Source organism: Alosa sapidissima, chromosome 7 (genome assembly GCF_018492685.1).
Source record: "Alosa sapidissima isolate fAloSap1 chromosome 7, fAloSap1.pri, whole genome shotgun sequence".
NCBI lineage: Eukaryota > Metazoa > Chordata > Actinopteri > Clupeiformes > Clupeidae > Alosa > Alosa sapidissima.
The window spans coordinates 27,057,650-27,079,376 of NC_055963.1; the positions used below are offsets into that span (position 1 = coordinate 27,057,650).

At 51.5% G+C, this 21,727-nt stretch overlaps 1 protein-coding gene across 1 annotated transcript in view; it reads left to right on the top strand.

The window, feature by feature from the left end:
* samd11 (sterile alpha motif domain containing 11) overlaps positions 1–20,030 on the top strand; it is a 64,770-nt gene extending 44,740 nt beyond the window's left edge. The window contains 10 exon segments of the mRNA XM_042097893.1: positions 5,702–5,846; positions 12,598–12,713; positions 13,190–13,268; positions 13,604–14,382; positions 16,325–16,449; positions 16,959–17,069; positions 17,902–17,979; positions 17,981–18,016; positions 18,018–18,053; positions 18,055–20,030. Of these exon segments, the coding sequence (XP_041953827.1) occupies positions 5,702–5,846; positions 12,598–12,713; positions 13,190–13,268; positions 13,604–14,382; positions 16,325–16,449; positions 16,959–17,069; positions 17,902–17,979; positions 17,981–18,016; positions 18,018–18,053; positions 18,055–18,246 (1,697 nt within the window). The 3' untranslated portion in view covers positions 18,247–20,030.
* Positions 20,031–21,727: the final 1,697 nt, after the last annotated feature.

The following is a 21,727-nucleotide window of genomic DNA, read 5'->3' on the forward strand; positions in this document are numbered from 1 at the left end:
GCTTTTACGGCACTTTCACAGTGGCATAAATTTAATGAAACTTCACATCCACGTGGGTCCGGGTGCGCGCCGCCTTTTTATTTTTATTTGATCAGCAATGATTTTTAATTGCCGCCCGCAAATCGGAGGGGTGAGTGCTGTTACTGCTTTAATTGCTCCTCCCTCCCTCACTCCCTCCCTCTTTTCCTCTATCCCTCTTTCCCTCTCTCTCCCTCTCTTGTCGTTCGTGCATCTGAGAGGCATTAGTGCCAGTGTGGTTGGGGCGTGCCGGTGGGGGTTTATGGGGGTTTATGGGGGTACAGGGGTTCTGCCGGCTCCCGGAGCCCCTGGACGGCATGCCTGCGGTGGGGAGTGTGAGGAGTGCTGCCTCTGCCTCTGCTGCTGCTGCTGCTGCTGCTGCATTGCAGACAGGCACAGGGGGGAGCCGGGGGTGCAGCCACAACCCTGCACTCACTATGTGTTCAAAGACACACCAGCAATCTACCTCCCACTGACTCTCAACATATCCTCATTTACTCCATCCCTCTCTCTCTCTCTTTCTCTCTTTCTTTCTTCCTCTCTGTGTGTGTCTCTCAGCATCACCTCAGCAGCAAGCGTGCTGCTCCACATCCTCCTGCTTGTGTTCACACACTGGGTGTGATTCACATTCAGAGTGAGAGGAGAGAGGTGTCAGAAAGGACTTGTGGTTTTCTTTTTGAAAACAGGAGAATGAAAAAAAAAACTATGAACACATCCAACTTTTTGCTGTTTGAAACATGCAAGCCTGCATCCAATTTTTTTAAAGAAAGTATGTTCAGATGATGGGTCTGTGTTGGTGTGTGTGTGTGTGTGTGTGTGTGTGTGTGTGTGTGTGTGTGTGTGTGTGTGTGTGTGTGAGTGTGTGTGTGTGTGAGTGTGTTGGCTTGTCTAAGCACGTTCAGTTTATAAGCAAACGATAAGGCCTTGGCAGTCAGACGCTGCCAACTCACTCAGCTGCCAAGTCTTTGATGGGAGTGATATTCAGGGTTCTTCCCCAAACACCTCACAGTTGATCGGCTCAATCAGCTAACTGCCTTAGCTGACTTGTTGATGTTTTTTTTCACTCTCTTGTCTTTTCTTCACCTTGTATTCTCACAGGATCTCCCTCACCTTGGAACTGTCTCGTGTGTTTTTTCTCTCGAAGTAATAAGCTGCGTCGGCTTCGTAGGTTCACAGTTCCAAGCTGGCGTGTGAAGCTCTGGCGCATCCAGACACACTTTGACAGTCTGCTGTCCTGTCCCAGAGCTGTTGTCCTCCACTCCGCTCCACCCGTCTGTCTGTCCTTCTGTGCGTGTGGGTGTGTGTGTGTGTGTCTGTAGACTCGCTGCACCAGCCCCGTCCCAGGATGGGGTAATTTATGACCTTGTTTGTTTTCTCGGCCGTTCCTTAACTTTTTGTTTTTCTGCTTTTGGACTAAGTTTTCGGGAAAACCACTTTGGCACTGGGGAGACTTGATCTCCAGCTGTGTGGCTTTTCCCTTTCTCTCTCTTTCTTTCTCTCGCTCTCTCTCTCTCTCTCTCTCTCTCTCTCTCTCTCTCTCTCTCTCTCTCTCTCTCTCTCCATCCTGAACCTCCCCCTAGTTCTTCCAACTCTGTCACAAAAACTCTTCTTTCCAGGCCATAATTCTTTTCATCTCTCCCTCTCCCTTCACCAACAGACTTTCACTTTCTCTCCCTCCGGTACCCTCAATTCTTTTCTGAATTCCTCTCCTTGTCTCGCCCTGTTCTTCTATCACTAACTCTCATCCCTTGCTAGTGCCATCTCTCTCTCTCTCTCTCTCTCTCTCCCTCCGTCTCTGTGTTTCTCTTTCTCTCGTCTGTTGACTGTTTGGATGCAGGGATTGTGCCTGGCCCTCGGGAGCTTCGTGGTCCCACAACGGCCCCTTGACATTGACAAGATGCTTCAGTGGGCCTCTCTGACCCCCCATCCTCGCCACTTCCCCGACCCACAGACCTCTCTAAGCACAGGGATGCTTTTATATTCTTTCTTTTTTTCTGGCCTCCCCCTCCCTGCCTTTCTCTCCCTCCCTCCCTCCCTCTCTCTCTCTCTCTCTCTCTCTCTCTCTCTCTCTCTCTCTCTCTCTCTCTCTCTCTTGCTTTTTTTTCTAGCCTCCCTTTTGCGTGAGTCCCTGCAGAGCATCCTTTCATGTGTTTGAAGTGGAGGCCCAGAAATGAAAGCCTGTGAAGAAGTGTGTGTGTGTGTGTGTGTGTGTGTGTATATGTATGTGTGTGTATGTGTGTTATTGTGTGTGTGTGTGTATGTGTGTATGTGTGTTATTGTGTGTGTGTGTGTATGTGTGTATGTGTGTTATTGTGTGTATGTGTGTTATTGTGTGTGTGTGTATGTGTGTTATTGTGTGTGTGTGTATGTGTGTTATTGTGTGTGTGTGTGTATCTGGTGGGGGGTAAAGGGGGGCTGAAAGGTGTTGTGGGCCTCACTCCTCAGCTGTAAGGTGGCCAGGCAGGAGACCCCCCCCCCCCCACCTCACTTCCTCCCTCCCAGTCCCCCCCCCCCCACACACACACACACCCTCTCCCCCTCTCCTCTGTTTTCTCTCCACCTAATACTGCTGTGATGAAAAGACGCACAGAGAAACGTGAGGCGAGGAGGACTCCAGCAACAACAACAACAACAAAAAAAAGAAAAGTGAAAAAGAAAAACAAATCCCCATCACCCTCCATCTCCTTTTGTCTTTAACACTCCTTAATGGAGGCTGTGGGAAGGGGTGGAGGTATAGCCGGTGACAGGGCTTGCTCAGGAAGCCTGATAAACAGACGCTGCCTGACCGAGGCGCGGTGTACCTGATGTGCGTGTAAAATTGATAAATCCATAAGCCCAGCCTGGGTGCTGTCTTGAGTGGGGACACCGTGTGCCGCTCGCTGGTAAGCGGAGTTCTAATGGGGAGGCTTCAGCGGGCACAGAGTAGGAAGAGGAAGAGAGACCACATGGGTGCCACATGGGAGAAGAGGAAGAGAGACCACATGGGTGCCACATGGGAGAAGGCGAGTAGGGTGTGTCTTTAGACGCGCTCAGTGGCTGCACCGTCCATGACACTTTTGGAGAGAGACAGAGGGAAAGATGGAGAGAGAGAGAGAGAGAGAGACAGAAGGAAAGACACAGAGAGAGAGACTGACAGAGGGAAAGACAGAGAGAGAAAGAGAGGGAGAGGCAGAAAATATACAGCAAGAAGGAAGAGAAAGAGACAGAAACAGCCACCTCAGTATCTTAGGCGGATAAAGCCAAGCAGGCGCAGAGAGAGGAGAGACATAAATGCTAGAGGGGGTAAGGGGTGAGAGAGAGAGAGAGTGGGGGAAGAGTGAGAGAGAGAGAGAGAGAGAGGGAGGGGAGGGAGACAGAGAGAGAGGAGAGCTGGGTTAAAAGTGCTTTTTACAGAGAGGCTGGGCCGTACAGAAGCTGGGCCGGCCTGATGAACTCTTTTGCTTGACTGGCTTCTCTGAAGCTTGTTGAGAGCAGCAAGATGAAGGGGGCGAGTTCTCCTTCTCTTTCGTCTTTTCTTCCCCATCCTCCACCCTCTCCCTCCTTCCCTCTCTCTCTCTCTCTCCATCTCTCTCTCTCTGGGCATACTAAAGTATGGATGGCTGGTTCTCTGGGGCACGGCTCGAAGAAGTGACCCCTCTGCTCTGGCAGGATGAAAGGGAAATAATGTACAGCTCTCCCTCAGCCAGGGCTGCATGGCCTGCAATACAGGTACTACAGTAGCCTTGAGTGTGCCTTTCCACCAGCAGCTCCTAGAGAGATGGAGAGAGAGAGAGTGAGTGATTGAAAGAGAGAGAGGATGGAGGGGGAGAGTGTAAAAGAGAGAGGCAGAGAGAGGGAAAGAGAGACAGGCAGAGAAGGGGAGCAAAGCCCCCGTGTGCATTTTTCATCACTGTTGTTAAGTAATAATGAGAGATTTGGGTGGGAGGCTCAGACGGATGAGTTCAGGAGTGGAGGTGTCGTCAGCTGGAGCCGGGCCGACCCGTGCATTTCATATGGGCTGTCTGGGTAAACAACTAAACCCAGTAGAAGTGAAGCGTGTCTGTGTGTGAGTGTGTTTGGCTTTTTAAGATGCCTCATTTTCACTCACTTCCTGTCTCTGTCTCTCTCTCTCTTCCTTGCTTCTCTCTCTGACTTTTCTATCCCTCTCTCCTGCCAACTGCCTCTGTCTCATTCCCTTCCTCCCTCCCTCCTCTGGCTCTCTCTCATTCCATCTCTACCACTCCCTGCATTTCAACCTCTCCTCCGTCTCTCTGCTCTCCTCTCTCTCTCTCTGCTCTCTCTCTCTCTCTCTCTCTCTCTCTCTCTCTCTCCGGTGTGTGCGGGGCTTGTCTGCCATCTCCCGCTCCCCCTGTGGTCAGTGTGATAAACAGATCGATAGAGCAGGCCGCTCTGCATTAATATCAGCCGCGCCGCCTCCGACCCCCATCACTCAGACACACACGCTGGCCTCGGAAATGGCCGCCAGCCCCCGGGGGAACTGTCTAATTAAAAAGAAGGTGGAGGAGTAGGGGCGGAGGCTGGGGGCAGGGGTGTGCAGGGAGAGACGGAGAGAGAGAGTGAGATTGCAGGGTGGAGCGTGTGTGTGTGTGTGTGTGTGTGTGTGTTGGTGGTGATGATGGCAGTAGGTGGGTGGGTGGATAGGGGGGTGGTGTGTGTACACAGGATGCAATTCCAATTTTAACACCCGTTCATTAGGGGCAGGGCTTCCTCTGGTGACCCACTGGATGGATGATGATGGAGCGCCAGGGGAGGACCAGGGCCAGCGTGGGGTGGAGGTGGGGTGGAGTGGGGACGTTCAGCCTTTTTCACTGGCTGATCTCTGGTGCAGCTCCACTGGATTTCATCTACAAAAAATGATGTGTGCGTCAAATGTGTCTGTGTAGTTTTAAGTTGTTATTTTACTGTATGTGTGTGTGTGTGTGTGTGTGTGTGCGCGTGCGTGCGCGCATGTGTCTGTGTGTGTGTTTGTGTGTATGTGCATACATATCACATATCTCTTGCATACCGTAAGTGGACCCTCAGTCAAGTCAGGAGAGGGTCCCCCAGTTATTTTCTACACAAAGTACGGGGCAAACTTCAGTGAGGTTGAAATGGGCTGGATTAGAAAGTCCTTAAGTAAAAGCCTGTACTAACCTGCAGAGCTACCCTCACAGCTGGCTGCCAACTCCACAGGGTAGGATTTACAAACCAAACCCTGAATAAGACTGAAACATGCCCAGCTCACATGACTGTGGCACTATTTAAAGACTCAAACAACTACAGGGAAGTGAACTGCAGTTTGGGTAAAACATACAAACATATAAGAATAAAGGACTAGACTTGATTGAATTCACGATGACCTTTGAACTCACAATCTATTCAAGGCCTGAAGGTTGAGAGCAGTGCATGCAAACAGTTTATGGCTACAATGGTTTAGTTTGAAGTGAACAGTTATTGTGGAGTTTTTCATTGCATACATCTCTTCCAGTTCCAAGTAAAACAGAGCAGTGTATTAATTATTCCATTAAGTTTAATGCAGTGCATACTTATTATGCTATTGGGATGAACGGAAGGAAACAGCATTGCATTGCTCTCCCTGTAGCACACTGGAGCCTATATGTGTGATACAGTAGATTAAGAACACTAGTCTGTTCTAATCTCTGGGATAGATTAAGAGCCCCTGGTCCTGTGTGTGTCCTTGCAGAGCTGCTGCGGGTGCGTCAGGAGGCCATGGCCGCCGTGAGGAACCCCGGGGCGATGGAGGCCCACCTGCCCTCCGCCGGCAGCTCCTCCAGCCAGCGCCGCAAGCAGGGTCTGCCCCAGCACCGCGACGCCCACTTCAGTGAGAGGTACACACACACACACACACACACACACACACACACACTCATTTACTGCACATATGTACACACACACACAAATGCACACACAGATACACACTCATTTACTGCACATATGTACACACACACACACACACACACACACGCACACACATGCACACACATGCACACACAAACACAAGTGTGTATTTTGGTTTTCTACTGTTTTTTTCCCACTTACATATGCGAAAGACAGAGATGAACACATCAAAAAACCACATCAGGTTTTTGTCATAAACCACTCACAAATTAATATGGCCTCACACAGCAATCTAAAACTGCTAGAAGAATCTCACACACGCATGTTAACCATCTCTCTCTCTCTCTCTCTCTCTCTCTCTCTGACACATACACACACACACACACAGAGCGAGTCGTAAAGTAAAGGTTGAATGCCTTGGCCGTAGTTTGGGCAGTTGAGGCCAGCTGTGGAGGGGGGGTTTCCTGGTCTGGCCCCGAGATGTGAAAATGACTCAAAACCACACATATGGTTGCGCTTTCATGACTTTTCCAAATTCTGTGTTTGTGTGTGTGTAAATGTGTGTGTATGGGCTTGTGTGTGTGTGTGTGAGAGAGTATGTATGTGTGTGTGTGCATTTGTGTGTGTGCTAATCCATGTGCGTATGTGAAGGAGGGAAACGTCAGATGCAAAAACAACATGTGAGGCGAGCGTCACTCTCCTGCCTGTCAACGAACTGCATGCGGTCAGGGGGAGACGGTCAGCACACTCACCACGCCGGCACACTGCCACGCCGTCCAAGGCCTCCCAGACGCACTTTACCGTCAGGGAGCACGGAGAGAGAGGAAGAGGCATTTCCATGCCCTGAGATAACATGAATATTTTACATTAATAATGAACCCTGCGTCCTATTCTAATGAATACTGCATGACTGGTGAAGTGGGTGACCGCACAACACCCCCCCCTCTTTTTTTAAAAAAAAGAGAAGAATTACGTGCTGAAAGAAAGGTAGAAAGAAAGACAGAGAGAAAGAGAGCGTGGCTAAGAGGGGGAAAAAAAGTGAAAAGCCAAGAAGGGAGAGGTGGAAGTTTGCTGCAATAGGAAAGAAAGACTGAAAAGAGAGGAGGAGAAAGAAAAAAAAAATCTGCTTAATAGGATCTGCCAGTTTGTGTTACTCCTCTGCATCACCGCTTTGATTTGATCTTGTCAGGAGGTATTTATGTGTGGATTCAGGGGCTGAGTGGGTCGTTACGGCGACAGAAACTTATCCTCCCCACCAGCTCACCCACCCAACCCCCTGCCCCCCCCCCCCCCCTCTACTCCCAAACCCAATACGCTCCCCCTCCCCCCTCCCTCTCTCCTTCCTGTCCTCCTTTCTCCTCCTCCTCTCTCCCCCTCACTGCGAGGCCCTGGTGCGCTCCCTCGCTCCCAAACAAAGCCGCGGCCAGCGGGCGTAGGCGCGTAATTGCTTGTCGATTATTTATGTGGCGCGGGAAGCCGGCGGATCGATAATGGGCCGGCGAGGCGAGGGGGTGGGAGGGGAGGGGAGGAAGCGGTGCAGGGCGGCCCAACGCGGGGGTGTCAATGTTAGTGCCCCCCCCAACAACCCCATCTCCAACCCCGCCAGCACCCTGTTGGGATCCCAGCGTGGAGCTGGCCACAGAGCCGCCTGTTCCGCCTGCTCTGCAGCAGCACAGAATAATTAGCCACACAGGACCGCTGTATGTTAACTAGGGCCGCACGCTTCCGAAGCCTGGGGGGTGGGGGGCAGGGCCCCCCCCCCCCCTTTATCTCTTCATCTCTCTCTTGCTCTTGCCCTTCCCCCTGCTCTCTCTCTCTCTTTCTCTCTCTCTCTTTCGCTCTCTCTCTCCTTCCCTCCTCTTATGTTTCTTTTGTATTGTTAACCCTTTCTTGGCACCACCAGCAATGGCTTGGTGGTCTAAAGGAGGCAAAGACACACACACACACACGGGGAGAGAGAAGCTCCACTTGTCCCATTCCCTCCCCCTGCTTTCAGCTGCTGAGGTGCCGCAGGGCAGAGGGGGCGCATGGGGGCCTCTGTCATTGACTGCGTTGTGACATTGTGGAAAGGACAGGGGACATCTAATGACAGGCCACCCCTGCCCTGTCCTCCACCCTTACCAGCGCCCATAAAGAGAGAGAGAGATAGAGAGAGAAAGAGAGAGAGAGAGAGGGAAAGGGAAAGAGAGAAGAGGTTGGCCAACTAAAAGGGGTTGAGCCGGAAGCCATTCCTCAAGCTCACCTTCCCATCGACGGTGCGTAATTGATTATCTGACGGCCATTAGCGCGTATTGTTAAAAACAAATCATTAGGGCCGGTCGATGGCGCTGCGAAAGAAAGCGCTGGACCCGGCCATCCGTCTGGGCTCCTTAAACGGCGCGGTGCACTGGGAGAAATCTGCAAGGCAAATGCTAATGTGTTTGGCGTGTGAGGCGAGGGGGTGGTGTGTGTCTTTGTGTGTGTGTGTGTGTGTGTGTGTGTGTGTGTGTGTGTGTGTGCGTGTGTGTGTGTGTGTGTGGAGGGGTGGGGGGGGCACGAGGCAAAGCGTTGGCGGGGACTGGCTGCAGAGCGAGGTAGCGGCCGTAGAGTGGAGGAGACAGCGGTCTGGGTGGTGGTGGTGGTGGTGAGGAGGAGAGGAGAGCAGAAGCTGAGAGGAGGAGGAGGAGGAGGAGGCGAGTGGGAGCTGGAGCCTCATGCATTTTAATGAGCTTCCCGTGCAAATGCGTTCCCGGCGAGCGAGGCGCCGCGGCCCTAATCCCCTCCGCGCGCTGCCTTCATTACGGCCCGCCGCGCCGTGCTGTGCTGTGCTGTGCTGTCAGCCCCGCTCCACACGCCTCCTCCTCCTCCTCCTCCTCCTCCTCCTCCTCCTCCTCCTCTCTGCTCCCCCCCAAGCCGACCAGGGCAGTTTGGCACGCTGGCCTCCCAGCCGACTGGCTGTTCGGCAGGCAGGCCAGAGAGGAAAAAAGCTTCGGGGGGAGAGGGAGGGAGGGAGGGAGACGTTGGAGGGAAGGCTGAGGGGGGCAGGGTAGAGGGGTGGGGGGATGGGGGGGGGGGGGGTGACGCTGCCGCCGCCGCCACTCTGACAGGTCGTCACACATGAGCGCACACCCTGGGGTTTACTGGCCTTACTGCCAGAGACCGAGCGGGGGGAGGGAGGGAGGGAGGGAGAGAGAGAGAGAGAGAGAGAGAGGGAAAGAGAGTGGGAGTGCGAGGGCGAGAGAGGAAAGAGGTAGAGAGAGAGGCAGAGAGAAAAAGGACAGAAATGAAGAGAGCATGGGGGAAGGGGAAAGCAGAGGAGTAAGAGAAAGAGAGAGAGAGAGAGAGACAGCAACAGTAGTGAGAGGCTTAGACGAAGAACGAAGTGAAAGAGATGGCGTGAGAGTGACAGGGAGAGAAAAGTGGGAAAGAACAGCATAGAGAATAGGAAATGGCAGGATCAGACAACTATAGACCAGAAGGATTGAGAGGGAATGCAATATTACCAGATATCAAGATAGAGACATATTAAACTCCAGCATTAGCAGTTAGTGTGTATGTTGGCAGGCTGTTGTTTACAGGATAAAAACTGCTTATAAAAGTAAATATCAGGGGATTTTCTGACACCTAGAGGCGCTCTATAGTCTCTCCTTAGTCATGGGCCAGAACTATAAAATAAGACACATTTATAGTTGAACGCGGACTTAAACAGCGCTGAATCAAGCCCTGAATCATTTCCCCCTTAACGATCTTGTGTGTGTGCTCTCTCTCTGAAAAGACTTTCAAAAAACTAATGAGCACAACAGCACAAGCACAGCCAGTGTGTGTGTGTTTGTTTGTGTGTGTGTGTGTGTGTGTGTGTGTGTGTGTGTGTGTGTGTGTGTGTTCGTTCACCAATGTGTGTATGTGTGTGTGTGAGTGTGCAAGAAACAGTCAGAGCACAGAAAAAGAGGGAGAATTAAAAAGAGTGAGGTGAAGGAGAACTAAGCCACAGCTCTGAAAACACTCCCCTCTCCCTCTCTCTCTCTCTCTCTCTGTCTCCCTCCCACTCCCTCCCTCTCTCTCTCTTCCCAGCTTGGTGCTGGAGCCTCCTGAATGAAACGGTTAATGCCTCTGCCTCATTCCCAAATTGCTTCCTATAAAACGCGAGGCACGTCTGCCGGGCACGTCTCCCCATGATTACGGCTAATTAGGATCGAGCGGACGCCTCGCGGCCTCAGTCATGTGGCTTTAATTGACCGTTATTCATCTGTGGGGCCGTCCGGGGCGGCCGAGCGCGCGGGCGAGCAGGCGCGGGGGCTTTGGCAGCCAGGCAGGCCCCGGCGGCCGGCGGCCCGGGCTAATTGCGAGGCCCGGGGGATTAGGGCCAGGTGATTACACACTTCACAGTGTAATTACATAAGCATCGCCGCCGCGCCGACTGCCGCTGCTGGACGAAGGTCACACACACACACACACACACACACACACACACACACACACACACACACACACACACACACACCATCTGTGTGCACACACACACACATATACACACACACACCCTCTGTGCAAACACACGCAGACACACACACACACCCACAAACACACATACACACACATACACACACACACACGCACACACACAAAGATTAATTGGGGCTGTCACAGGAGCGAGCGGGCGGAGCGACACTGGCGGAGAACGGTTACGCGATTAGCATTAACGTCTCGGTGGCCGGCACCCCGCGCCATCGATCGATGGATTTTTTTTCTTTTCCTTCCTGCACTGAGCCCCTCTTTCCCTCTGCCTCCCTCCTTCCCTCTCCCTCCCTCCCTCCCTCCCTCCCACTCTCTTCCTCCCCCTGCCGCCAGCCCTGCCGTGCCTCTGTCTCTCCACATCACCTCATTCTCTCCCTCCCTCCCTCGCTCTATCTCTCTCTCTCTCTCTTTCCTTGCTGTGTGCTATTTTCTGTTGTTCTTTTTCTTTCTCTTCCTCATTCCTATTTTTTAAATTTCTTTAGCCTCTTATAGATTTCTTTTGGTTCTCATTGATTTTTGTTCTCATAGATTTCCTTTTTCTTTTTTGGCAATGAAAGAAATAAAAAAAAAAAACATATGAAAAGCCCAGACAAGCGTTTGATGGCTTGAAAAGACCAGGATGTGAAAAGCCACAGCCGTATTTGTGTTTGTTTGTGTGTGTTTTCACCTTGTGTTTGGGTGTTTCACGCTTGTTTGTGCTGCAACTTCTCCTTACCCTGGAGCGGGGGAATTGCGGCTCAGTTAGAACAAAGTGGAGGGGCTGATCTCTGGCATCTATGCATGTGTGTGTGTGTGTGAGTGAGTTAGAGAGAAGAAGAGAGAGGTAGAGAAGGGAGAGGCACCTGTGGGCCTACATGTGTGTACAGTGTATAAGAGAGAGGAAAGTGGAGGAGAGAGACAGTGTACTGTATTTGTCAATCTGCAGAGTTTTAGTAAGCTGTGAGCAGAAAGTGAATGGGCTGAGGTGTTGCTGGCAGATGAGCATCGAGCGAAAGAAAAAAAAAGAAATAGAGAGAAGGGGTGTGGGTTTGAGGAGAAAAAAAAAATCTTCTGGATCTTCCATGCTCCACTGCCCCCTGCATTTCAACACCTCACTGCCACCAGTCGCTCTGCCGCCTGCTCCCTCACCCCAAACAACGAGCTGGAGAATACATCTTCATATTCCCTCCCTCTCTCTCTCTCTCTCTCTCTCCCTCCCACCCACTCCTCTCTATCCCTCTCTCCTCTAGCCCCTTTGTAAAGGTGGTTGCAGTGTGGAGCGGGAGAGCGAGGCCAATGCCCACGGCTATAGAGAGAACAAAAGGAAAAAAACATAATTGAGGCCCTTCTGAAAGAAAAAAGGCTTTGAGGCACGCCACCTTTTTTATTATTGGAGAGACTCGTAGAGAGCGGAAGGAGGGCGAAGAGAGGAGGTGTTGGGATAGAGGAGAGAGAGAAAGAGAGAGAGAGGGGGGGGGAGAGAGAGAAGGAGAAGGGGAGGGAAGGGTCTGCGCTAATTAGGAGGTCTTCCCGCCTGTAGCCCTGCCGCAGTAGCGGGGGCAGCCCCAGCTGTCCGACTATGACATGCTCTTATTGTGTATTCAGCCCTCATTATGTGTCAGGCAGCGGAGAGTAGGAGGGAGGGGAGAGAGATGCAGGGGGGGGGGGGCGGTTGGGGGGGGGGGCAGGGGCAGTGAGGGGAGGGGGGCTGTGTGGGGGTGGCAGAAGGCCCGGGGTACAAACATTGCCGCTGGCCGCAGCGTGACAAGACTGATGAGGGACCATTGCGGCGCGTATCCTCGGGAGGCGGCCGGTAAAAATAAACCCGGGGAGGGAGCGGACGTCACGATCACCCACAGCACATCACCGTCCAGAATTGAGACTGCAGTTGTTTGTGTGTTTGTGTGTGTGTGTGTGTGTGTGTGTGGGCTTGTGCTTGGGGTTGGATTTTATTCTCCGGGCTGCAACAGTAGTGTTCCAGTGGAGGAGGAATGGGACCCGTGTGCCTGGACTGTTGCAGCTACAGGGCTCTGTGACACCACTGGCCATCATACTGCCTGTCCCTCAGCCTGTAGACACACAGTGAGCAGGTCACAGCTCTGATTTGGTCTCCGTATACACACACACACACTCACACACACACACTGACATACACACACTCCCTCTCTGTCCTGAGTAATGTGGAGGACAAGAAAGAGGAGAAGTGAATGGAGTACTCATGGTTCTTGTTTGTTTTTGTTTGTTTGTTTGTTTGTTTGCGCCACACAGAGAGATGTCCCATCCTCCCCCGCTGCTGTCCCCTCAGAATGCCCCTCACATCGCCCTGGGCCCTCACCTTCGACCTCCATTCCTGGGGATGCCCTCTGCACTCTGCCAAGCGCCAGGTATGCCATGCCAAGAGTGCCGCTCATGCCAGCTGGCGAGTGCTGAAGAGTAACCACTGTGGTCAGAGAGAGCACGCACACCTAAACATAAAGCCCAGCCAGTAGATTTCAGAAAAAACAGGAACATTTCTGGGTGTTTATTATGTGTTAACTGTTCTGACCATTAATGCAGTTTGATATTTGTGTGTGTTCATTATTGAACGTTTTGCACAAATTGGTTCAAATGTTAAACATGGTAAACAGGTATAGCAGCAAACCTTAAAAAATGAGGTTCTTCCATACGTACATACATACATATATGTATGTTTACACCCCCACACATGCATGCACATTAGCAGGGTTGAGGATGAGGATAGAGGATGCAGTCCTCTGGGGCTAGAGTGATTTCTCCGAGGAGTGTGAAATATGCAATCTGGAATGCGTTTGGTTGCACATGACATTGACAGCGGGCCTGTTCCCCGGGTGCGTTTCCGCAGGCTATGGCTTCCTCCAGCCGGCCCAGGCCGAGATGTTCGCACGTCAGCAGGAGATGCTGCGCAAACAGAACCTGGCCAGGTAATTTCACCTTCACACACACACACACACACACACACACACACACACACACACACACACACACTCACTCAAAGACACATACATCCACACACACATACACAAATACACACACACACACACACACACACACACACGTATACACACAAACATGCACATAGGTCTCTCCATCACCTTCCATCAAATGAATTAGATTGTCATTTTCTAAACATTATGATGACAGGAAATCATTATTCAAAAGGCATCGAAATGTACACCCTTAATGATAACATTTGCTATGTTGGCTGTGTGTGTGTGTGTGTGTGTGTGTGTGTGTGTGTGTGTGTGTGTGTGTGTAGGTTAGAGATGTCCGCAGAGCTGTTGCGTCAGAAGGAGCTGGAGAACCTGCACCGGCAGCGCCTGCTGTCGGACCCACTGGGGCTGCACACGGGCCTGCCGCCCGAGCACCCGGCGCTGCGCAGCCTGCAGGACATCCCCGAGGGCCACCCGCTGCGTGACGAGCTGAACCGCCGCAGCGCCATGCTGGTGCTGCGCCACAGCAACACGCCGCTGCTCTCGCTCAACCACCAGGGGGCCTCGCAGCAGGCCGCCACGCCCTCCAAGGAGTCCTCGTCGGCGTCGGCCTCCGCCGCTGCCGCGCGCAAGAGTGCTCGGAAGAGCGTGCTGGGGCTCCGAGGCGAGCTGGCCGGAGGGTCGTTCGAGGGGAAGGAGGGCCACGCGGAGGGCCGCCGCAGGGACGTAGACACGGACGGCGGCGACGAAGAGATGAAGGACTCGGACAGCGATGGCGAGGGGGTGGACGAGCGGCTGGAGAGGGGCGGCGGGAAGTCGTCCGACGGCCACGGGCTCGGGAACTCGGACGGTTGCCACCACCCGAGCAAGGACGGGGCGAAGTCGGGCGAGGCTGGCATGAAGGAGCTGGGCGAGAGCTCGGGTCGTCTCAGCGCCCCGTGCAGCTCGGCTGGCGCCGAGTCGCCCAACCACCACCTCTACGCCCCGGGCCTGGGCAAGAGTGAGGCCAAGTACCTGCCTGCCGGAGTCATGCCCCCGCTGCCAACGCTGCCAGGCCACGCGCTGCCCTTCGGCTTTCCCTACGCCAATCCCTACTTCCACTCGGGTGAGTGCCACTCCCAGCACGTCTCTCTGTTAAAACTCCCCGTCTTAAACAGACAGTGCACAGCTGAGCACCAGTAGGCCTCTCTGTCAAACTCCCTGTCTTAAAGAGCCAGCACAGTACTATCTTCAAATGAGGGATTCTGATCAGTTATGGCCTGGCAAAACTAAAATCTGGCTCATCATACCTAAAATAATGTAACTAGGCAAATTATGATCAGCATTTTTTTTAATAGAACATGTTGATGTATTTACTATCTGCTGTTATCCATGTTTACATGTAATTCCTCGGGATATTTAGCCAGCTTCTTTGCTCAGCAAAGTCATATTTATTATGGACTATTGTGTAGTGCACTCTGAAATACTTATAATAGTTGTGAGCTGGAATAACTATTAATCCATGTAGTGTTTAGTGCAGAATGAAACCAACCCAAAAAGCTAGCTCCTGACAAAGCCCATCAAAATAAGCAGTAAGTCCATAGCCATAAACACCGTGGAGATCCAGGCCCTGAACAGACTAGTTTTAGAGTCTAGATTTATAGTCTGATCAGAATTAGCATCGCATCTCATCACGGAGGCCCAGGATTTTTCCAGGTTCTCTTCCAGTCCAAAAGTACTGGTGGTTTAGACAGATGGTTTGGTCCGAGACAGCCATTTCCCCCAAAACTCTGGAGCCTGGTCTCTCTCTCTCTCAATCCCTCCCTCCCTCCTTGGTGCTCTTGCTCCAGACCGGCTCTTCCTCCCCACACACATCGCCGCTGGCGTCTGCGGGAGCACGCGCCCCGGCCTCGGCTTTTATGACCTGTAAAAGGATCCGGTGTGCGGATGGGACGCCCGCTCACTGAGAGCTTTCTCTCTCTCTGTGTGTGTGTGTGTGTGTGTGTGTGTGTTTTATGGAGGAGGCCTCCCGATGAGGAAGCAGCCAATTCAGTCTGAGCCCAGAGCCTGACTCCTGCCTGCCCTAGGTGTCCCCGGGGAAGGCTGAGACATCTGATTAAATGCTTAAGAGCCACACACAAACACACTAACACACTAACACACACACACACACACACACACACACAAACACTAAAGTAAAACTGTGCATTAACATAAACTCACAGAAAAAACACTCTTACATGCATATGTACTCACTGAAGCACATGCAAGTATACAAAAGTAGCTTGAAACATTCAAATAACAATTCATGTTCCACTTAAACATACACACTAACACATACATATAAACATGAGCTACATACTCTGGAGAGCTCATACTGTACAAGCATGCCCTCATTTACAAGCACATGCACACACTATGGTAGCCCCCATATTAAATCTTACTCTCATGCCCTCCTTCAGCACAGGCTGTCAAAAACATGGCATTACTCAAGTAGCTAAAGAGACCCCTCTCTCTCTCACACACACACACACACACACACACACTCTCTCTCCCTCTCCTCCCTTCCTTATTTCCCCTGAGCGGTGCGGTCCCCAGCCCCAGCAGTCAGGCAGGCAGGCCCATCTGAAATACATTACCTGCACTTTCAGTTTCCAGCCCCGGAGACCTCCCCCAGGAAGGGGCCCCTGCCGCTGACCCTTGCTGATCTCAGTAATAGACGGGGTCATTAACAGAGCTGCAGCAGAGGCCAGGGGAGCTGGAGGGAGCGGGGAGGGATAAGAGGGAAAATGAGAGAGAGAGGGAGGGATAGAGGGATGGAGAGAGAGAGAGAGAGAAGAGGGCTTAGAGAGGGGGCTGCGGCTGCTGTTGTGCTCCTGCGTGCTTCTGCATGTGTCCATGTGTGTGTGTGTCCATGTCCATGTGTGTCCATGTGTGTGTGTGTGTGTGTGTGTCCATGTCCATGTGTGTGTGTCCATGTGTGTGTGTGCACTTACCGCCAGCGGGCCTCTCTCCCCCAACCCCTCCTCTAATGATTTATGCTTCCTTTGGGCCGGCGGGCCGTGCAGGCGCCATGGGAGGTCTGTTCCTGGACGGGGAGGAGGCCGTGCCGCTGGAGGACATCAGCAAGTGGACGGTGGAGGAGGTGTGCAGCTTCGTGGGCAGCCTTCCGGGCTGTGCCGAGTACACGCAGGTGAGGACAAGAGCAGGAGCAGAGGGCGCGCTCTCTCTCCACACCCCCAGGAGGCACTCTGCAGTCTCCGAGGCCTGAGAGAGAGAGACAGAGAGGAAGAGGGAGAGAGAGAGAAGGGGGGAGAGAGCTAGAGGGGTAGCTAAAATGGGCTTAGGGGAGGAATAATATGAATATTACAAGTCAATATATAATATCAAGAAAATTGCAGTGTTTATGCATTATTTGGGGGAAGGTTCAAAATATAAAAATAAAACAAAAACATCCAAGTTGGGGAGCCCACTCCGCTCTGCTCTTATCTTTGTCTTTCACTGCTCATTTACATATGCACAAACACACACACACACACACACTCACACATATATATGTGCATGTCTGGACTGCCAAATTTTAATACAACATGCATGCTACACAAACATACTCATGGCTACTCATACTGTAACTGCTTGGCATGGTCGGAATGGTGTGATGAATATGGAGCTCTGTGTGTCCACCCCACCTTCCTCCCGCAGGTGTTCAGGGAGCAGGCCATCGACGGAGAGACTCTGCCCCTGCTGACCGAGGAGCACCTGCTAAACAACATGGGCCTAAAGCTGGGCCCGGCCCTTAAGATCCGCTCACAGGTACTACACCACCCTGTCCTACAGACAGACAGACATACATACATACATACATACATACATACATACATACATACATATAGTATATACATACATACATGGGCGTACATGGGCACCACTCACAGAGAGACATACGCACATGGACTCAGTAGATGGGATCTAATTGTCAGCTACTGGCTCATTCTCTGTTAAGAAAAGACAAATCAGTGCATACAGTGTCTGTACATGCAGGCCAGGGCTTCATTTAGTGTAACCTTGAAGTTAAACACATGACAATCTTGTAATGTGTTAGTGGGCCCATTGAAGTGAGTTAGTGAGTGTGAGGGACTGCAAGTAAAAACATGCTTTGCCAGATCCATGTGTAATGCGTGAGATAATCCAGAGCTAAACCTAATTGTCAAAAACAATTGATATCGGTAATGCTTTTTATTCCACGTTTGCATTGCACCCATGGAGCTGTGGGTTTAGGACTTGCCTCCGGTGTCTGTTCATATTTAGAGTTAGTATAGCAGAACTGCTCCCAGACACAGCGGTATCATTAGAGCACAGGGCCCCCTCTGTCCATGGGAAATACCATCCACGTCAAATGGTGGTTTTGTGGAGAAACAACTCTGACGCAAACGGGCCAACACACAGACATCTAAAACAACAAAAAACAACAGCTGAGCATGCTCCTGTACTCCTCTCTGTCTCTGGCATCTCTCATTTCTTCTTCTCCTCCCCCTCCCCCTCCCCCTCTCCCTCTCCCTCTCCCTCTCCCTCTCCCTCTCTCTCTCCCTCCCTCTCTCCATGGCTTGGACTGACATTGGCATGTGTGTCTGTCTCTCCCCCTCAGGTGGCACGGCGCATTGGCAGGATATTCTACATGACCAGCTTCCCGCTGGCTCTCCCGCTGCCGCCATCTGCACTGCGCCCCCCCGGACCGGGACCCCCTGCCCATGGAGACGCGGCCCCCCCTCCGCCGGCAGCACCTCCTCCCCCTACAGCGGCCCCGCGGCCGGCCCGCGCCACCCCCAAGCAGGAGAACGGAAGCACGGTCTCGGCGGGAGCCTACGACTCCTCCAGCACCAAGCCCCCCCTCGTAGAAGTGACGCTTACCCGCCCTCCCTCCAGCCTGCCCCCCCCCCCCCCCCCCCCCCCCCCTCCACCAGCAGCCCCCTCTCCTCTTTCCTGGCAGTGACTACGTGTAGAAGCGGGGGTTCAGTGACGAGATGTTAGAGAGAGACTGAGGATAGAGGGACAAAATGGAGGGCCTTCAGACTGTTTGTCCACTCTCTCTCACACACACTTACACTCACACATACACACACACACACACACTCGCTCTCTTTCTTTTGCTTCCTCTCGAGATGACAAAACAAAAAGACATTGAGGACCTTTTGATCACAGGCACTTAACATTTGTGGATACTGGACAATGATGTGTTGAATGAATGAAAGAGGAGAAAGAAGACTAGACAAAACAAAACGTTAATGAACAATCAAACTGAGCTCCTCCCCGCACACCTCCACCTTCAGCCGGGGCTGCGAGCAGGCCAACGCCAAAGACATGGAGCAGGGGGCTGGAGAGGAAGCAGGAAGTGAGAGGGAAGAGTTTTTTTCTTCGGGGAGTATGGGGGCTGAGAAGTGGGTGGTGGGGCACAAGAGGAGCAGACAGCTGGTCTCTCACAGCTTGCCAAAAAAAAAAAAAAAAAAGAAAAAAAAAAAAGAAAATGCAATCTCCGCCTCTCCCAAAAGCAGACAAAAAACAGCATTCTTCTAGGTCAGACAGACATACAGACAGACAGTCAGACAGACAGATAGAAGGACGTTCGGAAAAGCCTCCTCACCCGGGGCTGGACTCTCCATGGTACCCAAAGCTTTCAGCACAGTCGAAAAAAAAAAGAAAAAAGAAAAAAAAAAATAGAGGATGTTCCCTTGTTTCACTTTCCCTAATTTCCCATCCATTTCACAAAACTGACTTATCTCAGAGATGGGTCTCCTCCTCAAAGGCAGAAAGGAACTCAACTCAACTCTGCGCTGATGCAACTATGCATTCCACAGTCCAAAAAACCAAAGATGAGTGGACGTGTGGAATTTTAGCTAGTGTCTAGTGTCCTTCTTTTCATGGTTTTCTTTTGGGGGCTTACTGGTAATGGTCAGACATGGTACAATATTGTTCTGGGGGATTGGGAGGTGAGAATACAGATTTGACTTGTAGAAAATGCAGGTGTTGTGCTAAGCCGTCCAGTTGACCAAAAGCCAAGGGCCTCCACTGTGGTTTCTGTCCCCTGTCGCTCTTAAGTTCTCATACAGGGCTCTTCATACTGCTAACCGGCCCCTGGCTCTTTTGTATGGGCTAACTGGTATGTGATAGCTCTGGCCTCTGGCTTTGGCTTTGGCTTTGTACCGGGACCAAAGGTCACGCGTACTACTACTGTGGGAGAACAAGATGATGCTGAATTGTACAGTAAAAAATGCTTAAGATGAAAATATACTGAAGGTTACATAAGTGGTACTTCTCTGTTAAGTGTAGCTGCACGAATTGCATTTTCTTCAGTACCGAACGAAATGTGACTTGCTGGTACGTTTTTGTTCAAGCCTTTTTATGTTTTTGTTTGCTATGTATTCCAATTGTAATATTATGAGCCCCACTTTTGAAATGCGCATTCAGCATAGAAATATGAGGAAAAAGTATTTATAGGAATTTTGTTGTATGTAGTTAGATGGACAGAATACAACATGTATAAATAAATCATCCTTTTAAAATGGATCCCAAAGAACAATACTTTTTTCTCTTTGTTGCAGGGAAAAATTAAAAGGCACAAAGCTCTTTATGCAATTATTATTTTTTTCTTTTTAAAAATATATGTAAGCAATGAATTACAATGGTCTCTAGATTTCCCATCAATGTTTTTTTTTTTTGTCCTTCATCCTATTTTTCTATTCACCACTGGGGTTGAAATAAATCCTTATGGAAAACTTCCAGATGCTGTGTGTCTCTCTGCCTCTGACTAATGTGTTTATTTCCACGCCTGTTGCGCGAGCAAGCCAGGGGCTCCGGGGTGCGGTGGCGATGGTAAATCCCAGGCTGGAGGGGCAAGTAGGGGCTACGGAGGGGCCAAGGGTGGGGTATGTGTGCGTGCATGTGTGAGTGCGTGCGTCAGTGTGTGTGTGTGTGTGGGGGGGGGGGGGGGGGGGGGGGGGTGTTAGGGGTTCAGGTCAGCAACAGCTGTCAGAGCGTGAAGTTCAGCCATGGGCCAAGGCCTTACTGATTCCCTCTCTCCATTTCTCTTTCTCTCCTTCCATCCGAGCAGCAGCTGACCTTTCGGGGGACGCCACCCTCGCCGCCACCACAACGCTTTTTCACACAACACTCTTTTTACGATGCAGTGAGACTGCCAGCACCAGGTGCTGCTGCATGCGTCCAGGAAAAGCCGGGCTTTACAGACAGATCCGGATAGACCCAATGCCTCACGCCCCAGCACACACACACACACTAAGCCACACACACACACTGAGCCACACACAAAGACAAACATGGCTACACGTCTTCTGACAACACGCCTAACCTTTCTGACGAAAGCAGAATTTCTTCCTAATGCTGACCAGCTGTCACTCATCCGCTTGGTGATCCCTTCCACATCTCCTGCCTCTCGCTCGTGCCCAACCCCCTCCCCTGCAAGCTGGTTACTAAGGCCAGTCGCTATGGCAAGCTCCCTGGGCGGCAGCAGGGAAGGGCACGAGGGAAGGTTTCGGGCGAGGAGACGGCGGCACACACACGAGGGGCGGTTTTCCTCCCAACACAGCAGCCTAGCGTTCACCACCAGAAAGGCAGAATACAGGAGAGGGAAAGCAGGAGAGAGAGAGAAGGATGGAGGAGGAGGAGGAGGGGTGTCAGGCAGCGGCGGTGACGGCGAGAGGGTTTTTTTGGCGAGGGAACAGCCTGCTCTCTGTTCCCAGTCTCCCACCTGGGCTGAGCCGGCTGGCGTGCGATCAGAGAGGCCCCTGGCAGACTGGAGCCTCCTGCCCGCAGTCATCTCCTCACCCCCACACACCCACCCAGCCTCCTGACACCAGCCAGGGCCTCCGAGTCTGTCCGCAGGCACACGGCAGACTGGCATGCACACACACACACAGATTCTACACAAAGACTACTGATAACAGATAGAGCCGGAGCAATAATGAAAAATTGATTGATGCTCGTTATCTGCACATTAATAGGCACCTAGATTACCACGACTACTGCTTCACCTGTAGTCTTGGAGAATCCTCTCTGGATGATATGTTTACATAGGTTTTACTTTATACTAATTTGGAAATGGATTGACCTGTAACACAAAATGTTTCTTCTTGAAAAACAAACTAATGACAGGATTCACATTTGTTCCATCACACAGGAATTTGGAGAAACATTAAAGTAACTTCCTTATAATTATGCGATATGTATATAATCACATAATGATACTGCACATTGTGTTGCTTCCTGGACTAATCTTAACATGGTAATGCATTGCAGGTGGTTTGTTGTTTGTTGCTCTCAAGTTGACTGCACATATTGCACAACAAATATGAGTGCAGGGTTTGGCTTGGTCACCAATTTTATCCAAAGTAGGCCTCATAGGCTTTCTTAGTAAGTCAGAGTGATGTGCATCTTTGAGCACTAACAGTTCCCACATATTC